This window comes from Microtus oregoni, unplaced genomic scaffold (genome assembly GCF_018167655.1).
Source record: "Microtus oregoni isolate MIOR12 unplaced genomic scaffold, Mior012 000002F_ref0000024, whole genome shotgun sequence".
In the NCBI taxonomy this organism is placed as follows: Eukaryota; Metazoa; Chordata; class Mammalia; order Rodentia; family Cricetidae; genus Microtus; species Microtus oregoni.
This window is the reverse complement of record NW_024543061.1, coordinates 80,959,348-80,974,840: the sequence shown is the minus strand read 5'-3', so window position 1 is coordinate 80,974,840 and position 15,493 is coordinate 80,959,348. Positions and strand designations below refer to the sequence as shown.

At 38.3% G+C, this 15,493-nt stretch overlaps 1 protein-coding gene across 3 annotated transcripts in view; it reads right to left on the bottom strand.

The window, feature by feature from the left end:
• Window positions 1-9,000: 9,000 nt before the first annotated feature.
• Slco1c1 (solute carrier organic anion transporter family member 1C1) overlaps window positions 9,001-15,493 on the bottom strand; it is a 41,892-nt gene continuing 35,399 nt past the window's right edge. For all 3 annotated transcript variants that reach the window (XM_041635404.1, XM_041635395.1, XM_041635414.1), the window contains 3 exons: window positions 14,683-14,747; window positions 11,703-11,820; window positions 9,001-9,824 (listed from right to left, as the gene is read on the bottom strand). In XM_041635404.1, coding sequence (XP_041491338.1) covers window positions 9,602-9,824; window positions 11,703-11,820; window positions 14,683-14,747 — 406 coding nt within the window. In that variant the 3' untranslated portion in view covers window positions 9,001-9,601. The remainder of the gene's footprint in view (window positions 9,825-11,702; window positions 11,821-14,682; window positions 14,748-15,493) is intronic.

The following is a 15,493-nucleotide window of genomic DNA, read 5'->3' as shown; positions in this document are numbered from 1 at the left end:
TCCCAGAGGTGCACACCATTAATGAAAACCCTAGAGAGGATTATGAAATGGGAGGAGACAACTCTTAGACACAGTCTCATTCTGAGACTCCTGGAGGCAGGATCACCATTTTGGACTGAGGTCAAGATAAGAGCCAGTGGCTGGCTGCTTTGCTTTTCGGATCTTTAGATTGAACCCCAGTTTCTCTCTCTGAGTTTTTATTAATTGTGCTTCAGGAATAGACATTCCTTGGCACGTTGTGGGGCTTTAAGAGAATAAACTGTTAAAAAGGAAAACATGAAAGAGTGAACATTGCTACTAAGAAGAGAACAGACTAGTGAGACAGAGAGGGATGCCCCTGTTTTAGGTCAATGTTGTTAAGGAAAGGGCCCAAAAAGGCAGTCAGTGATCAAGTTACCTAAAGATGTGCCACAGAGGATGCCTGTATGTCACAGGACAAGAGAAAGAGCTTCCCTGGAGGACAGTAGGTAGTTTTGGTCAGTGTGATATGAAACATAAGGTCACATGAAACATAGTAATAGCAAATCTTCCATGTTGTGCTTATATATGTGCCTTAGTTACAAAGTCACCTAGGTCCCTCAAAACCAGTATTGATCCATATTCAGTGGAAATTAAACTTCAAATGCCTTGAACTCCAACTCTAGTTGTGGCAGTTCTTGAGAATACCAGGAGCAGAGTACCAGAGGACCTGGTCAGTAATGACAGCACACTATGCCTGTCCCACTTTCTCAATCCAATTTCACTGGGCTCTACCTCTTCTGGGGTTCATCACTTCTTAATATTATCAAAGAAAGGCCCATGCTTTCAGTATGCCTACTTTGGGGAGGTCTTCCCAATCACCTCCAAATTGTAAAGTGTATAACACTGTTGGTATTGCTGAACAAAAAGCTCAGCTATAATTTGATATTTGAGAAACACCCAACATTAACACCATTGCTACAGACTACAGAACAGAAGGTGTGCAAGTGACTTTAGTCTTAATCTTCAGAGGCAGTCAATAGATGCCACTTGAAGTAAGTAACAAGGGCATGCTATTTAAGAAAGGCAAGTCGATTTCTCCAGCATGATCTTCACCTCCCTTGTTCATATATTCCCTCCTCCCTCTCTTCAGTTGGGTTTCAGGACCTCAGTCTGCTGCTTGGTTGTGGATCTCTATATCTGTGTCAGTCAGTTACTGGATGAAGGCTCCATAATGATAGTTGTTGTGGAATTCATCAATCTAATTGCAGGAAAAGACTAGTTCAGGCACCCTCTCCACTTCTGCTAGGAGTCTTAGCTGGGGTCAGCCTTGTGGATTCTTGGGAATTTCCCTAGCACCAGGTTTCTCCCAACCCCATAGTGACTCTTTCTATCAAGATCTCTCTTTTCTTACTCTCCCACTCCATCTCTCTCCCCCCTCAACCATTCAATTCCTTCATGTTCTCTCTCTCCTCTCCCCTCCCCTTTGCTGTCCCCCTCACCCCCTGTTTACCCAGGAGATCTCATCTAATTCCCCTTCCCAGGGCAATCTATGTGTCCCTCTTAGTGTCTTCCTTATTACCTAGCTTTTCTGGAGCTTTGGATTGTAGTCTAGTTATCTTTTGCTTTATGTCTGATCTCTCCAAGAGCTTTATCATGGAGGGGTGTTGGATTTTGTCAAAGGCTTTTTCAGCATCTAAAGAGATAATTGTGTGTGTTTTTTTTCTTTCAGTTTGCTTATATGGTGGATTACATTGACAGATTTTCATATGTTTAACCAATCCTGCATGTCTGGGATGAGGCCTACTTGGTCATGATGAATGATTCTTTTTGCATGTACGTGGATTTGTTTGCCAGTATTTTATTGAGTATTTGTGCATGAATGTTCATGAGGGAGATTGGTCTGTAATTCTCTTTCTTTGTTATATCTTTGTGTGGTTTGATTATCAAAATAATTATAGCCTCATAAAAGGAGTTTGGCCATGTTTCTTCTGTTTCTATTATGTGGATCAATTTGAGGAGTATTGGAATTAGTTCTTCTTTGAAATTCTGGTAAAATTCTGCACTGAAGCCATCTGGTCCTGGGCTTCTTTTGTTTGGGAGACTTTTTATGACTTCTTCTATTTCCTTAAGTGTTATAGGTCTATTTAAATTGCTTATCTGGTCTTGATTTAAATTTGGTATGTGGAACCTATCAAGAAAATTTTCCATTTCTTTTAAATTTTCCAATTTTGTCAAGTACAGGTTTTTGATGATTATCTGGATTTCCTCAGTGTCTGTTGTGATGACACACACACACACCCCTTTTAGTTTCTGATTTTGTTAATTTGGATAATTTCTTTCTGCCTTCTGGTTAGTTTGGATAAGGGTTTGGCTATCTTGCTGATTTTCTCAAAGAACTAAATCTTTCTTTCATTGGTTCTTCGTAATGTTTTGTTTGCTTGGTTGGTTTTTGGTTTTTTGACACAGGGTTTCACTGTAGCTTTGGAGCCTGTCCTGGAACTATCTCTTGTAGACCAAGTTGGCCTCAAACTCACAAAGATTCACCTGCCTCTGCTTCCCGAGTGCTGAGATTAAAGATGTGTGACACCACTGTCCAGCTGTTCTCTTTGTTTCTATTTTATTAATTTCAGCCCTCAATTTGATTGTTTCTTGTCATCTACTCCTCCTGGGTGAATTTGCTTCTTTTTGTTTTAGAGCTTTCAGGTGTTCTGTTAATTTACTAGTGTGGGGATTTCTCCAACTTCTTTATGTAGGTACTTAGTGCTGTGAACTTTCCTCTTAACACTGCTTTCATAGAGTCCTGTAAGTTTGAATATGCTGTACCTTCATTTTCACTGAATTCTAGGAAGTCTTTAGTTTCTTTCTTTATTTCTTCCAAGCTCATGGAAAATCATGAACTCTAGACCAACAGCTGTGGAGTCTCCCTGGGATCAGACTAGGTCCTCCATAAGTGGGAGACAGTGGTGAAGCTTGGACTATCTGAGGGGTCTTAAGCAGTAAAACCAGGATTTATCCCTGGTACATGAACTATCTTGTTGGAGCCCATTTCCCTTAGGCAGTGTTGGAGATCCAACCCAGGTCTTCATGCATGCTAGGTAGGCACACTACCAAATGAGTTACATCCCCAGGCTCTCAGGTTCTTGTGAAAATATTAGCAACAACACAGAACAGAAACTACTATTTTTACCCTTCAGGGTAAGAATGTCTAAAGCACTCAGCACATGGACAGGTGCTCAGAGTCGCTACACACTGTAAACATGACAGTAATTCTCAAGGGTAAGTCAGTATTAGCTCATTCCCAAGTCCCCTTTATGCATGAGTTTAAGAAGGAAACCTCAACTGTTAGTAATAGACACAGAAGTTCTCCCCATGACCTTGACCATTTCTTTAACCTGCTTTTAAGGCCTCTTGATATCATGAGCAGACTGGCTCTAGTTTGTCTGCCTCTACCTTGGAGAAACCGTTTCATCTGTTGTAAGTTACTGTGTCTATAAAATTAAAGCCTTGGTGCCCAATGTGCACAATTAGAGAGAACCAGGCACTCATTGGAGGCACTGGGACCTGTAAAAGGAACAGCGGGCTGCATCCCTACCACTCGGCTCCCAGCCACCTGGCTAGCTTATGCCCCAAAATAATTACATGGAAATTGTATTCATTTAAACACTGGCTGGCCCGTTAGTTTCTGCCTCTTATTGGCTAATTCTCACATCTTGCTTTAACCCATATTTAGTAATCTGTGTAGCACCACGAGGTGGTGGCTTACCAGGAAAGATCCTAACCTACGTCCGTCTTGGGTCGGAGAATCATGGTGATTGCCTCACTGCCTTCTACCCAGCATCCTGTTCTGTCTACTCTGCCAACCTAATTTCTGCCCTATTAAAAAGCCGAGCTCTTTATTAACAAATGAAAACAACAGATAGATAGAAGACCCACCTACATCATTACAGGGACCCTCTAGGGCCCATGACTGTAGAATAAAAGAATAATGTGGTTCACTGAACATAACCACATGTGACAGACACCCCATATATCACCTAAGGCCTTGAAGTTTTGGATTGGGGATCAGGGGATGTTTTGTAATATCTGAAATGGAATTTTGTTGCTGGTTGTCTTTACTCTTTTCTCTTTACTCTTTTGGGGGACCCACTCCTCAGTTCCCAAATAAAGTACATGGAGGCTTATTATTTCTTATGAATGCCTGACATTAGACAGACTTGTTTCTAGCCAGTTTTTCTTAACTTAAATTGTCCCATCTACCTTTTGCCTCTGGGCTTTTATCTTTCTTTATTCTGTATAACTTTCTTTACTTCTTACTCCACAACTTGCTGGGTAGCTGGGTCCCTGGTCCATGATGTCCTCTCTCCTCCTTCTTCTCACTCTATGACCTTCTCTTCCCAGATTCCTCCTATTTATTCTCTCTGCATGACAGACCACCTATTCTTTCTCTTGCCTGGTTATTTCCAATTCAACTATTAGACCAAAGAAGTGTTTTAAACAGGCAAAGTAACATAACTTCACAGAGTTAAATGAAACATAAAAGAGTTCAATGTATCTTGGCATCATTAAACACATATTCAACTGCATAAATGATTGTAATGCATCTTAAAATAGTATTCCACACTTCCCTCTTTTTGCCTAAATAAAAATGAAAGGTTTTAACTTGAACATCATAAAACTACATACAGCAAAACAGTTATCAAGTAAGAATTACATTTACAATATTCAGTCCATTCGTATTTAGCAAATCCAGAGAAAATACTCCACTATCGTATCTTAGTGATTACAAAGTTTTATAACTAATTTACTTTCTATCATAACAAAGGAAAACTATGACTTTAACTATTTAGCCTTTAATTTCCTCAAAGACCCCAAAAGGATGTAATATTATCTAGCAACAGAGACATTTGACTGCCTGAGCAGTCACCCAAAGTTCCTCTGCAATGTCGGGGCACCAATTTTCAATCTACAGGTCTAGAACTCTTCTATGAAGCAGGAATTTTGAAGTACTTCCCTACCTTGTTTTGGCAAATTTTAATAGTCTTTTTACTCTGTCTATGTTTATTCAGTCTACAGCATATTGTCAGAAGTCAAGAGCAGTTTCTTGCCCAAATGACCACTAGCCTTGCCACATTGAAAGCAAACTTCATAAGGAGTTTCTTCAATCCCCATTATCCTTTTTTGAAGTAAATCTAGAGGAGTAGATGTGACTCATTTTCATGAAAAATCTTAGGTTATTAAACATCTTAAATGCTATATTCTATAGGTCTTTGAAGTGCTTTAAGATCATCCGTCTAAAATATATATATTCACCTTGAAACCATACCTAATATGGCTACAAGTTTGATTATTATAGATTAACTACTAACCTCATTTCTTAATTATATTACATTTTTAAATAAGCTGCATAATCACAATACACAAACAAGAGCAGAGACATATATATATATATATATATATATATATATATATATAAACAAAGAGAGCTTTTTAAAATTGTATCACTACACCAAAATCTACTACAATGCAAAATGTCTAAGATAAATAGTTATCTTTTTGTCCTATATTCTTATATTCCGCTAAATGGTAATAAGCATACACAATCTACCAAGTAACCAAAGGTCATTCATCCCATCTCTTGGGAATATGAGTGTCATGTTCTCCAGATTGCTTCCTGTTGTCTGTGGGCATAGGCATCATCAAAGGTCACTGATAAAATTGAGATAATGGTTAAGTCCTGGGAAGACCAACTGTAAGCTTTGCTAAAATATATCATCTGTCAAGATTCAGGAGGTCTTCTCCAATAAAATCTGGTTCATATCAATCTTTAAGGAATCCAGAACCTCTCAAGTGGGAATGAAAGCAAAACCTCATCTCCAAATCAATGCATCTTTCTAGTTCTATTTTACAAATACATTTTTGACTTTCACTTTAAAGTTAAAGCCTTCCTAAAATATCCAGGCTGGTTAATTTCCACAGCCCCTCTTTCAATTCCAAGTCTCTTATTAGCTGTCCTTTGCTTATCAGCAATCAAAAGTTCAAAATCAACACAATAACACACAGCATCCAAACTCTCTATGTATATCCCATCTTACATGACCTTTGTCTTTTATATTACTTTTACTCTCTCTTTAAAGACTTTATATTTTTAAACGTTTATTTCTTTCTATGACTGTCTGTACACACTTTTTTCTTAAGCCTACATTATTGTTAAACATACTGGAACCTACCTAGAGTATTTCAGCCTGGACCTCATTTACTGCATATCTCTTGTTGACTGTGTGAGCAAACTTTAAATGGATAAGCTACAACATGGTCATTTGTACATCTCTATAATTTGGCTCTGATTGCTTCTAGGCTTAAGAGAGTTAAACCTAAAGCTTATGGTCTGGTTGGAAGTACTTTTGACTAGGAATTGCACTCAACCCCCCAACTCTGGAATCACAGGGCTCTGATCTGTGGCAGGCATTTTTACTTAGGTTTTTGCTTCTATTAAGTATGGAAAGGTAGTTTAAGTGTCCTGCTGTGTGACGGAATTTCTTAAAGAATCTGTTTTCATATTTTTTAATTAATTTTAAGCTTTTTCAAACCCTATGGATATATGGGTCGATGTTGGAATGCCAAAATATTGTTGGGCTTGTTTTTTATTCTTTTACTTTGGTGGGGGGGCGGGGGACTAACACACAGCTCCCAAATAATCACATAGAGATTTTTTCTTTCTTATGAATGCTCAGCTTTAGCTTGGCTTGTTTCTAGCTGGCTTTTTTTAATTTAGATTGTTCCATCTACCTTTTGCCTCTGGACTTTTACCTCTCTCTAGTTTTCTTTACTTCATACTCTAAGACTTGCTGTGTAGCTGGGTGACTGGCCCCTGATATCTTCTCTCCTCCTTTTTCTTGCTTCCTGATCTTCTATTCTCAAAATTTCCTCTTATTTTTTCTGCTTGCCAGCCCCAGCTAGTTTCTTTCATGCCTAACTATTGGCAATTTAGCTCTTTATTAGACCAATCGGGTGTGTTTTAGACAGGCAAAGTAACACAGCTTCACAGAAGTAAACAGATGCAACAGAATACATCTTTGCATCATTAAACAAATATTCCACAGCATGAATGATTGTAGCACATCTTCAACTAATATTTCACAACAGGGTGTGGTTTTAAAAAATATACATTTCATAGCACATAATATCTTCTTACCTCTGTTACATGTGAATTTACTTAAAGAAAATATCTGTATTTTTTCTGATAAATTCATTCCTCACTCAATGATACCTTTCTATGCCATAAAGCTAAGTTTTAGAGATGAAATGTTGTTACCTGTTGACTTGAAGATTATGCATAAAAGTCTTACTTCTTTTTAGTTAGTATTTGGCCTTTTTACAAAAAAGACTATTTTAATAAAATAATTTATTTTTTGAAATTAAATATAACTACTTTATTTTCTCCTTTCTCCAAATCTTCCCATGTGGCCCCTTGTTTTCACTCACATTTATTGACTCCATTCCTTTATCTGTTTGTATATTTGGAAAACAGAAATATAATATATATTCCAAATTTATACTAACGAAATTCACTGTGTGCTAATTATCTTATGATATTGGAATATACAGGCATAGATGAGGACTAAATCAAAGAAAACACATAAAATAAAGCAATTCTGAGACATTACAAATGACTGGGGCATCTGTCCTAGAACACAGTTTTGGGTTAGGCTTATATGGTGGAAAGTTGATTTCATGTAGACCTGAATTTTATTTTGACTGTGCTTCTCCATTGATGAACAATTTATGTAACCTCTCTCAGCTTTGCCATACCCTTTCCTAAATGGAGATTTTTAGTATCATTAATGCTGTGTAGATGAATCAGGTTTTAGTATGAGTGATGTATCATGGTGATGGATTCCATATGTGGCTTTGAAAATTCCTTTGGTATGTAAGTGTCCTGCCCTTTGCATCCAAGGCACTGTACTGTCTAACTCACACTGAGATTCCCCTGGTCTTTGGACTTTCCAGGACTTACTAAAGACTATTGACTTCTGGGTACAATGCCTCTATACGGGGTTCTCTGGTTTATCTCTGTTTTCCTTAGAGGGATCAGAACTATGTTTAAACTGGTGATAGAGGCAGAAAAATGGTGGTAATGGTTTGAAGATTAGAGTGCAGTCAGGGGAGTGTCAAAATTCCAGGGGAGAGGAAGGGTCTGAACTGAAGGTTTCCAGTGAAGGTACCAGAGAGTTACCTGGTGGAATCTTTCTGACTTGTCTGGTAAGTGGCCACTAGACATCTAAGACACCACACCCAGCCTTAATACCACTTAATCCATTTACTTTCTAGGAATAACAACCACAGTCATTAATGGTTTCCAGAAACTTAACTTTCTTGTGGAGGAAAGGGTTTATTTTATTTTAAAACTCCCATCACTGTGGGAGCTCAAAGTAGGAACTTGGAGGCAAGAACTGAAGTAGAGGCCATGGAGGGGTGCTGTTTACCAATTTGTTCCTCATGGCTTGCTGAGCCTGCTTTCCTATTTAATGCAGGACCACCAGCCCAGGAGGTCAATCAATCAGTAATCAGGAAAATGCTTGTCAGACTTGCCTATAGGCCAGTAATATGGGGGAATTTCCTCAATTGAGAGTCTCTCTTTCCAATGACACTAGCTTGTATCAAGGTGACAAAAGACTAACCAGGACAAACAAATGGCATCTGGAGGCTACAACCTCAACAGGGGGAAAATGAGCCTTTGGAGAGTCTAAATCCCTGCTTTATATATAAAGTACAGATAAACTATATAGTACATGTATAGTATACATAAACATTATATACCTTAGATATGCTACACAGTAATACATAGTACCACAGATATATAAGCATTTTGTAGTATCTGTGATATTATATTTTTCCAACGTAGTATTTTTATTGATTATTATATGACATTCCAGGTCCACACACCCCCAAACTTAACTTTTAAATATATTTATGACTACACCTTGTGTATAAAGTAGAGATATGACTGTCTACACGGAAATATGGATAGCATTTGTTTTCAAATATTTTAATTCATTGAATGCACAGACAATAAGGCACAGTGACATTAACAACAATATGACCATGGATGCTTCTAATGTCACAATGAACAGATGTAAACAATTAGTGGGGGAACTAATAACTTAAAATAGCCTTTCAAGGCCACTCTGTCATGAACCTTTTCTGTATCAACTGCTGCGTTCCAAGAAGGATCTAGAACCAAGCGCTCTCCTTAGGAACGACTCAAAGTGTATTCTGGACAAGTGACTCAGTTTAGCGAGGACATGTTGTAATCTGATACGAGAGAAACCCACCCCCAGGAATACATCTTACATATCAATGGACACCATACAGATGAAGCACAAATGAAAAAAATAATTAAAAGGAATGTATAAATAAGTTAAAGGTTTTAAGATCATTTTTTTCATCTCTATGTTTAGTGATACTTATTGAGGTCTACCATCTATAGCTTAGAGTAAAAAACAAAAGAAAAGCAGACACACTTTTGAAAGGAGAAAGACGTTACATTGGGAAGCCCTTTTGTTTATAATTTTATTTGTTTGCAGAACATTCGTGTATTGGATAAGATGACCTCCGTGTTTGTTTGTTTTCTGTGATTTTCCTAAAGTCGCGTCTCCTTGCCGGGCCAGTACTTGGGCTGTTGCCCACGATCCCTCGCAGCACGTGCTTCCATCCTGAAGCTTGAAGATGCCACTGCTTTGCCTCTTGTGGCTATGGAGCAGCTGTGTTTTGAAACGTACTTTTTCTTTAAAATAAAAAGCACAGCCATGCTTAGGAAAATGGACACCGTACCAAGGAGGGTGGTTAGTCCCAGGTATATGTGTCTAAAAGAGGAAAGAATCTCAGTTATAATTGTTACAGCTACTCAGCTTGAAATAAAACATAATTGAAGCTTCTAACAGTGTGATGATGGCTTTCTCGAAGGACACAGATTTCCTAGCATAGACCCGTGGCTGTGAACACTGGTGAACTACCAGCAGCTCACTGCCATATTTCTTAGCATTGTTCATTCCTAGCTACTGCAAATGACATAATAAATTCCACTTTCTGTATGAGGATTCCCTGAAGTTAGGTAGCCATCTTCCTGCTTGCTCGGGGATGTTCCAGTTAGGCTATTGCTGTCTTACGTATACTTTTTAAAATGTCTCTTCCACTTTCTAAAGTTTCTAGGTTTGATGGAGTCTTGTGGTGACCCTGCATCAAATATTCCTCCCACACATTCCAAAGAAAAGCTGCAGCAAGCAATTGGAAGGAGGGGTCATAATTGATAGTGGAGCAGAACCGCCTGCAAATTAATGTAATGTTCAGTTTACTCTCTTCCCTGAGAAGCCTTTTAACACCAGAAGAACATAAACGGACAGGCTTCAAGCTCTGTCCTGGTCACTTGGTAAATATTCTCACAGTCTCACAGTCCCTGCTTCACACAACTGGCACATTACAGTGAATATTTAGCCACAGCAAATGAGAGCATATGCCAAATCATAGCCCCTGAACCGGCCCTGGTCATGAACCAAAAACCCTTCACACATACCATCAAAGCCTATTAAACCCGTCTTATTCACATTCAACTTAGATGCTGGAGACTCAGCTTTACTTCTCTAAAACAAAGTGTTTGGCTTGTAAGCCTTTGAAGAAAAGGAAGTCCCTGCTCTTAAGCCATTGGAGTATGGCTTTCAGCAATAAGGAGAATAAAGGTCTGATGAACAGAACTGAACGATACCGTAGTGAGAAAACCACACTCTCCACCCCAGACACACTCACCCACACAGAGGAAGCCTTTTACTTTTATGCATTTCAAGTACTAGAATAATTGAACATCAGCTTGGCAATAAGAGCCGGACGGATTGAGAGCCAAATCCTGATCTTGCCCAGGGGATTAGCACTGACGTAAATGGTACAGTTTGGCTTAGTTTAAAAAAGAATAGAATTAAACCCAGAATGTGACCTACATTTAAATGCATCAGAGTATCAGGAAATGTCTTGCTATTAGTGTACACAAACTTTTAAAAATGTTACTGTATTCTAGAAATTTCCATCATTTGTCATATATGTTTGCTCATGTAAATACATGCACATGTGCGTGTGTGTTTGTGTGTTGTGTGTGTGCATTGTGTGTGTATGTGTGTGTGGTGTGTGTGGTGTGTGTGTATGTGTGTGTGGTGTATGTGGTGTGTGTGGTATGTGTGTATGTATGTGGTGTACGTGTGTATGTATGTGTGTGAGGGATGCTTACTCTGTAGCTTCAGGTTAGCCTAGGACATATTATACAGCCCACATCGACCTCAAGTGAGCATTAGTTCTCTTCTGTTAGCCCCCTAAATTTTGGGATTGCAGGGGTGAGGCATTTTATCTAACTCATTTTCATCATATTAAAAAAAATAATTACTTGGAAGGGGGATAAATTAGAACAAAGTATAATGATACATATGTGTGAGGGCATCATAATTATATAAATTCATGAATCCTATTACTTCATACGATAACTTCAAAATTAAGTACAAAATAATGATGACATTTAAATGAAATTCAGTATTAGCACTGGGAAATACATATTTTTAAGTCAAATAGCAAATAACAGAACTGGTACATGAAACAGTTCCCAGTTTTTTTTTTTGTTGATTTATCTTAGAAACATGGAAACCACATGTTGCATAGGATGTAATGCAGTAGCACCGGAATCTGGGACTGGATTGACCTTGTACCTGAAAGCGTGAGAATCGTATAATCTGCAGGAGCCTTGGCTTCCACATTTCTTAAATCCCCATTTGAGGCATGAAGTGTCAATCAAAACACCAAAATACACAGGAGCTGGAATTCCTGCTGTAAGAAACACAAATAATTGCATCTAAGTTTTGTCATGAATGGTAACCCAGAACTACTTACCTTGAGCCCAGGAATCACTGTTTGGGAGAAAAAAAGCCATAGTTACTAACTGAGACCTCTTTGAGAGACCTCTTTATGGCTCAGTGCTTGGTCACAAGCTCCGGACTCATGCAAAAACTCTCGTTAGCTTAAGTCCAGGTGTACAGCTCCTGGCACACCACACTCAATGTAAACACTTATCAATGTGAACTTCTCCCTAAACTGAATCACCAAGTGGCCAGGGCTGTGAGCATGGATGTCATCTTTGAGCCATTCTCTCACATTTAATACATCCCAAATCCTGGCACATCTCATATACTCTCCTCTCTCTACTGCTCCAAGGTAAAGCCTAGCAAGGATATGTGTACAGTTCACTGGTAGAGAATTTGCCTGGCATACTTCAGAGCCCTAGGTTCAATTCCCAGAAACTCCACCCCAAATAAAAGCAACAGCTAAGGGTTCTTTTTCGCCAATTTCCTTATCACTCTATAACCTATTTGCTATGCAAATAACCATACAGATAATTTCCCAAGGTATTTGTTCCAAGACCAAACACTATATTTTGGATCCTAGATTTATTGAATGTCTTTCTTGTTTGGTGTTTGTTTGTTTGTTTGTTTGTTTGTTTTGAAATGGGGTTTCTCCGTAACAGCCCTAGCTCTCCTGGAACTAGGTCTTATAGACCAGGCTGTTCTAAAACTTATAGAGATACAGTTCCTTCTGCCTCCTGAGTGCTGGGATTAAAGGCGTGACTATTGAATGTCTTTCAATACTCAAAATGCTCTGTCCTCTTGCCTAATACCCTGAATAGCTTTCTTTGTCTTAAATAAATTTAAATTTATTTTTCCTTTCTTTTTTTCTTTCTTTTTTTTTGTGACAGGGTTTCTCTGTGTACCTTTGGAACCTGTCATAGAACTCATTCTGTAGACCATGCTGGCCTCCAAATCACAGAAATCTGCCTGCCTCTGTCTCTCAAGTGCTGGGATTAAAGATTTACACCACTACCCTACCTCTCTGCCTCCCTACCTCCCTCTTTTTAATGCTCACATACCCGTTGTATCTCAGTTCAAATAATTCCCTTCAGAAAGGGTCATTACAATGGCCTAAAATGTATTAATTCTGCTCACTAGCACACAGCTCAGTCCCTTTCACCAACCGTTAATGTTCTCAGAACAGCTTGTTTGTTTAACTGTGTTTTATGCTAAATCCAAACTATGCAGGCACAGGCAGTTCCTTTCTTGTTCATGCTACAATGCTCATCATTTCTCAGTAACTGATTAGTAAGGGCACAATCCTATGAAGAAAAGGTAAACTCTCACAATCAAGTTTTAACACAAGCATAATGACAGGATTAAAAGGCGTTTACAGCTTCATTTCTTTTTATGTATTGCAAAAAGATGGCCATCCGTTTTGCACCATTGCTTCTGTTGTTTATGAGTCTCCAACATTTTCACAGCTAACAAAGGAAGGGTTTATTTTGGGCACAAAGTTCAAGGTATTTGAATAAATCATGGTAGGGAAAGCATGCCAAAATGCTTGGCCCATGCAGCAGGGGCATGCTTGGTAAATGGCTAGTGCAGGAAGCATGGAAAACTACAGTTAGAAGTTGCCAAGTTACAGACCTCAAGCCTCACCCCACCCCTATCAGAGATTTCCTCCTCCAGCTAGGTCTCACCTCCTAAAGATACCTCAACCTTCCAAATGGTGACACCAGCTTGGAATCTGGTGGACACTCAAACAAATGAAACCTGTGGGGCATATTATTTCACATTCAAACCACAGCATATAGTTACACAAAATAGTGTACTCTTACTACAGTCATCCTAAAGCATTTATGATACCATCAAGAAAAACAGGCCTTTGATAATAAACAGAAATTATTTTTGAAATACAGCCTGCTTAAAATCTGTTGAAGTTTTATGAATAGTTGTAATATAATTGATTTAAATTAGAATCATTTATAGTCATATCAGCTTCAGGCAAAACATATGCCAAAAGTGGAATAATGACATCATCTCACAGGTCACTTTTTATTGACAAATCTCTCATGAGGGATGAGGGTTAGGGCCCTCATTTACAAAGAGAACATTATTCAGTGATAGTATACACTAAAGTCAGGTCTTTACAACAGAAAGGGCAAAATGACACACAATGTCACGTACATAGTTCTCATCTGAAATATTTTATTGACTGTTTACAAAAAACAATCAGGTAAATTTCCTGGTAATCTTTTTGCTATTCTATGAAGCCAACCATTCTGAATGCCCCCCCCAAATCCTGAGCATTGTATAGGTCCCAATCCTGAGTTTTGTCTATCAGTGAATGGAAACCTTCCTTATGAAAGAAGGCCGAGGTATTTTGCATCCTCCATCAATAGAATCTATCCTTATGCTTATTACCAATCCCTTCTCCTTAGGCCCTTACCCTGAGTACTGTTTATCAGCCAACAGAATTCATTCTTATTAAAAGGTCACAGGTGCTTTGCTCATTTGCAAGGGAGTTTCAATGTAGTCATCACTAAAGCTTTTGTTGTAATAACTGTGGCAGTTTCCCCACCCCCAAGTTTTACTGTGCTTAAATGTGTAAGTAAAATAAACCACAAGGTCAGACTCTGGAAGTTTTGACCCAGAGGCTGCTAAAATGATGCTGATCTGAGCTTCATTCTTCACCTTTCACAGATTATTTCCCTGCCATCCATGACACTTCTGGGGCCCCTGACAATAAACCAGCACACACACACACACACACACACACACACACACACACACACACAATGTTTTAGAAAGAGAAGAAAAAAATGATCCATTTTATTATACTTACCAAGAACTCTCACTGCTAAGGTGTAGATTCCCAGAGCAAAAGACTTAAGATGTGGTTGAATGCACCTAAAATAGGAGAAGCACCAGTTAGAAAATACGGCCTGAGAGACTTCTCAGTGGTCGAAGCACTTGCCATACAACCATGAAACCATAAGTTCAGACACTCAGAACCCACATAAATACTGAGTGGGCCTGTTCTCTTTGCCTCGAAAGCAGAGACAGCTAGCAACACTGACAAGTTCTGCCTGGGAGATGCTTCTTCAGTGAATAAGGCAGAAGAGCACTGGAAGAGCATTTGATGAGATTGCTGACATCAATCTGGGGCTTGCTCATGAGTGCACACCCACACAGGTGTGTCCTATACACATGCAAACATGTACATGTGTAAACACACACAGCTTTTCATACAATCTTTAATCTGGTCATGATTATCTAACCATTATTCATTATTCTTTAATTACATTAATTTCATTTAAAGAGTGGCATAAAATTTAAAATTCCCCCATTTTTAATATATGATTTATACCAGAAATCAATGCTTAATTTCTATTTAAATCATTCTTTAAAACATATATTCTAATTAAAACATGCAAAGGAGTGCATATTTTAGGGTCCTAAATTGTTTTATGTCATTCACATAATATTCATAGATAAGAATCCTCAAATAATAAAAAAAAAACATAATACTTATCATGGCAAATTCCAGTCTTAGCAAGAATATGTAAAATATAATAGCCTATAGATAAAAATGATCAATTTAAAACACTGTTATTAAACATACCTTTAATTGTTTATTACATACATTTGATGAA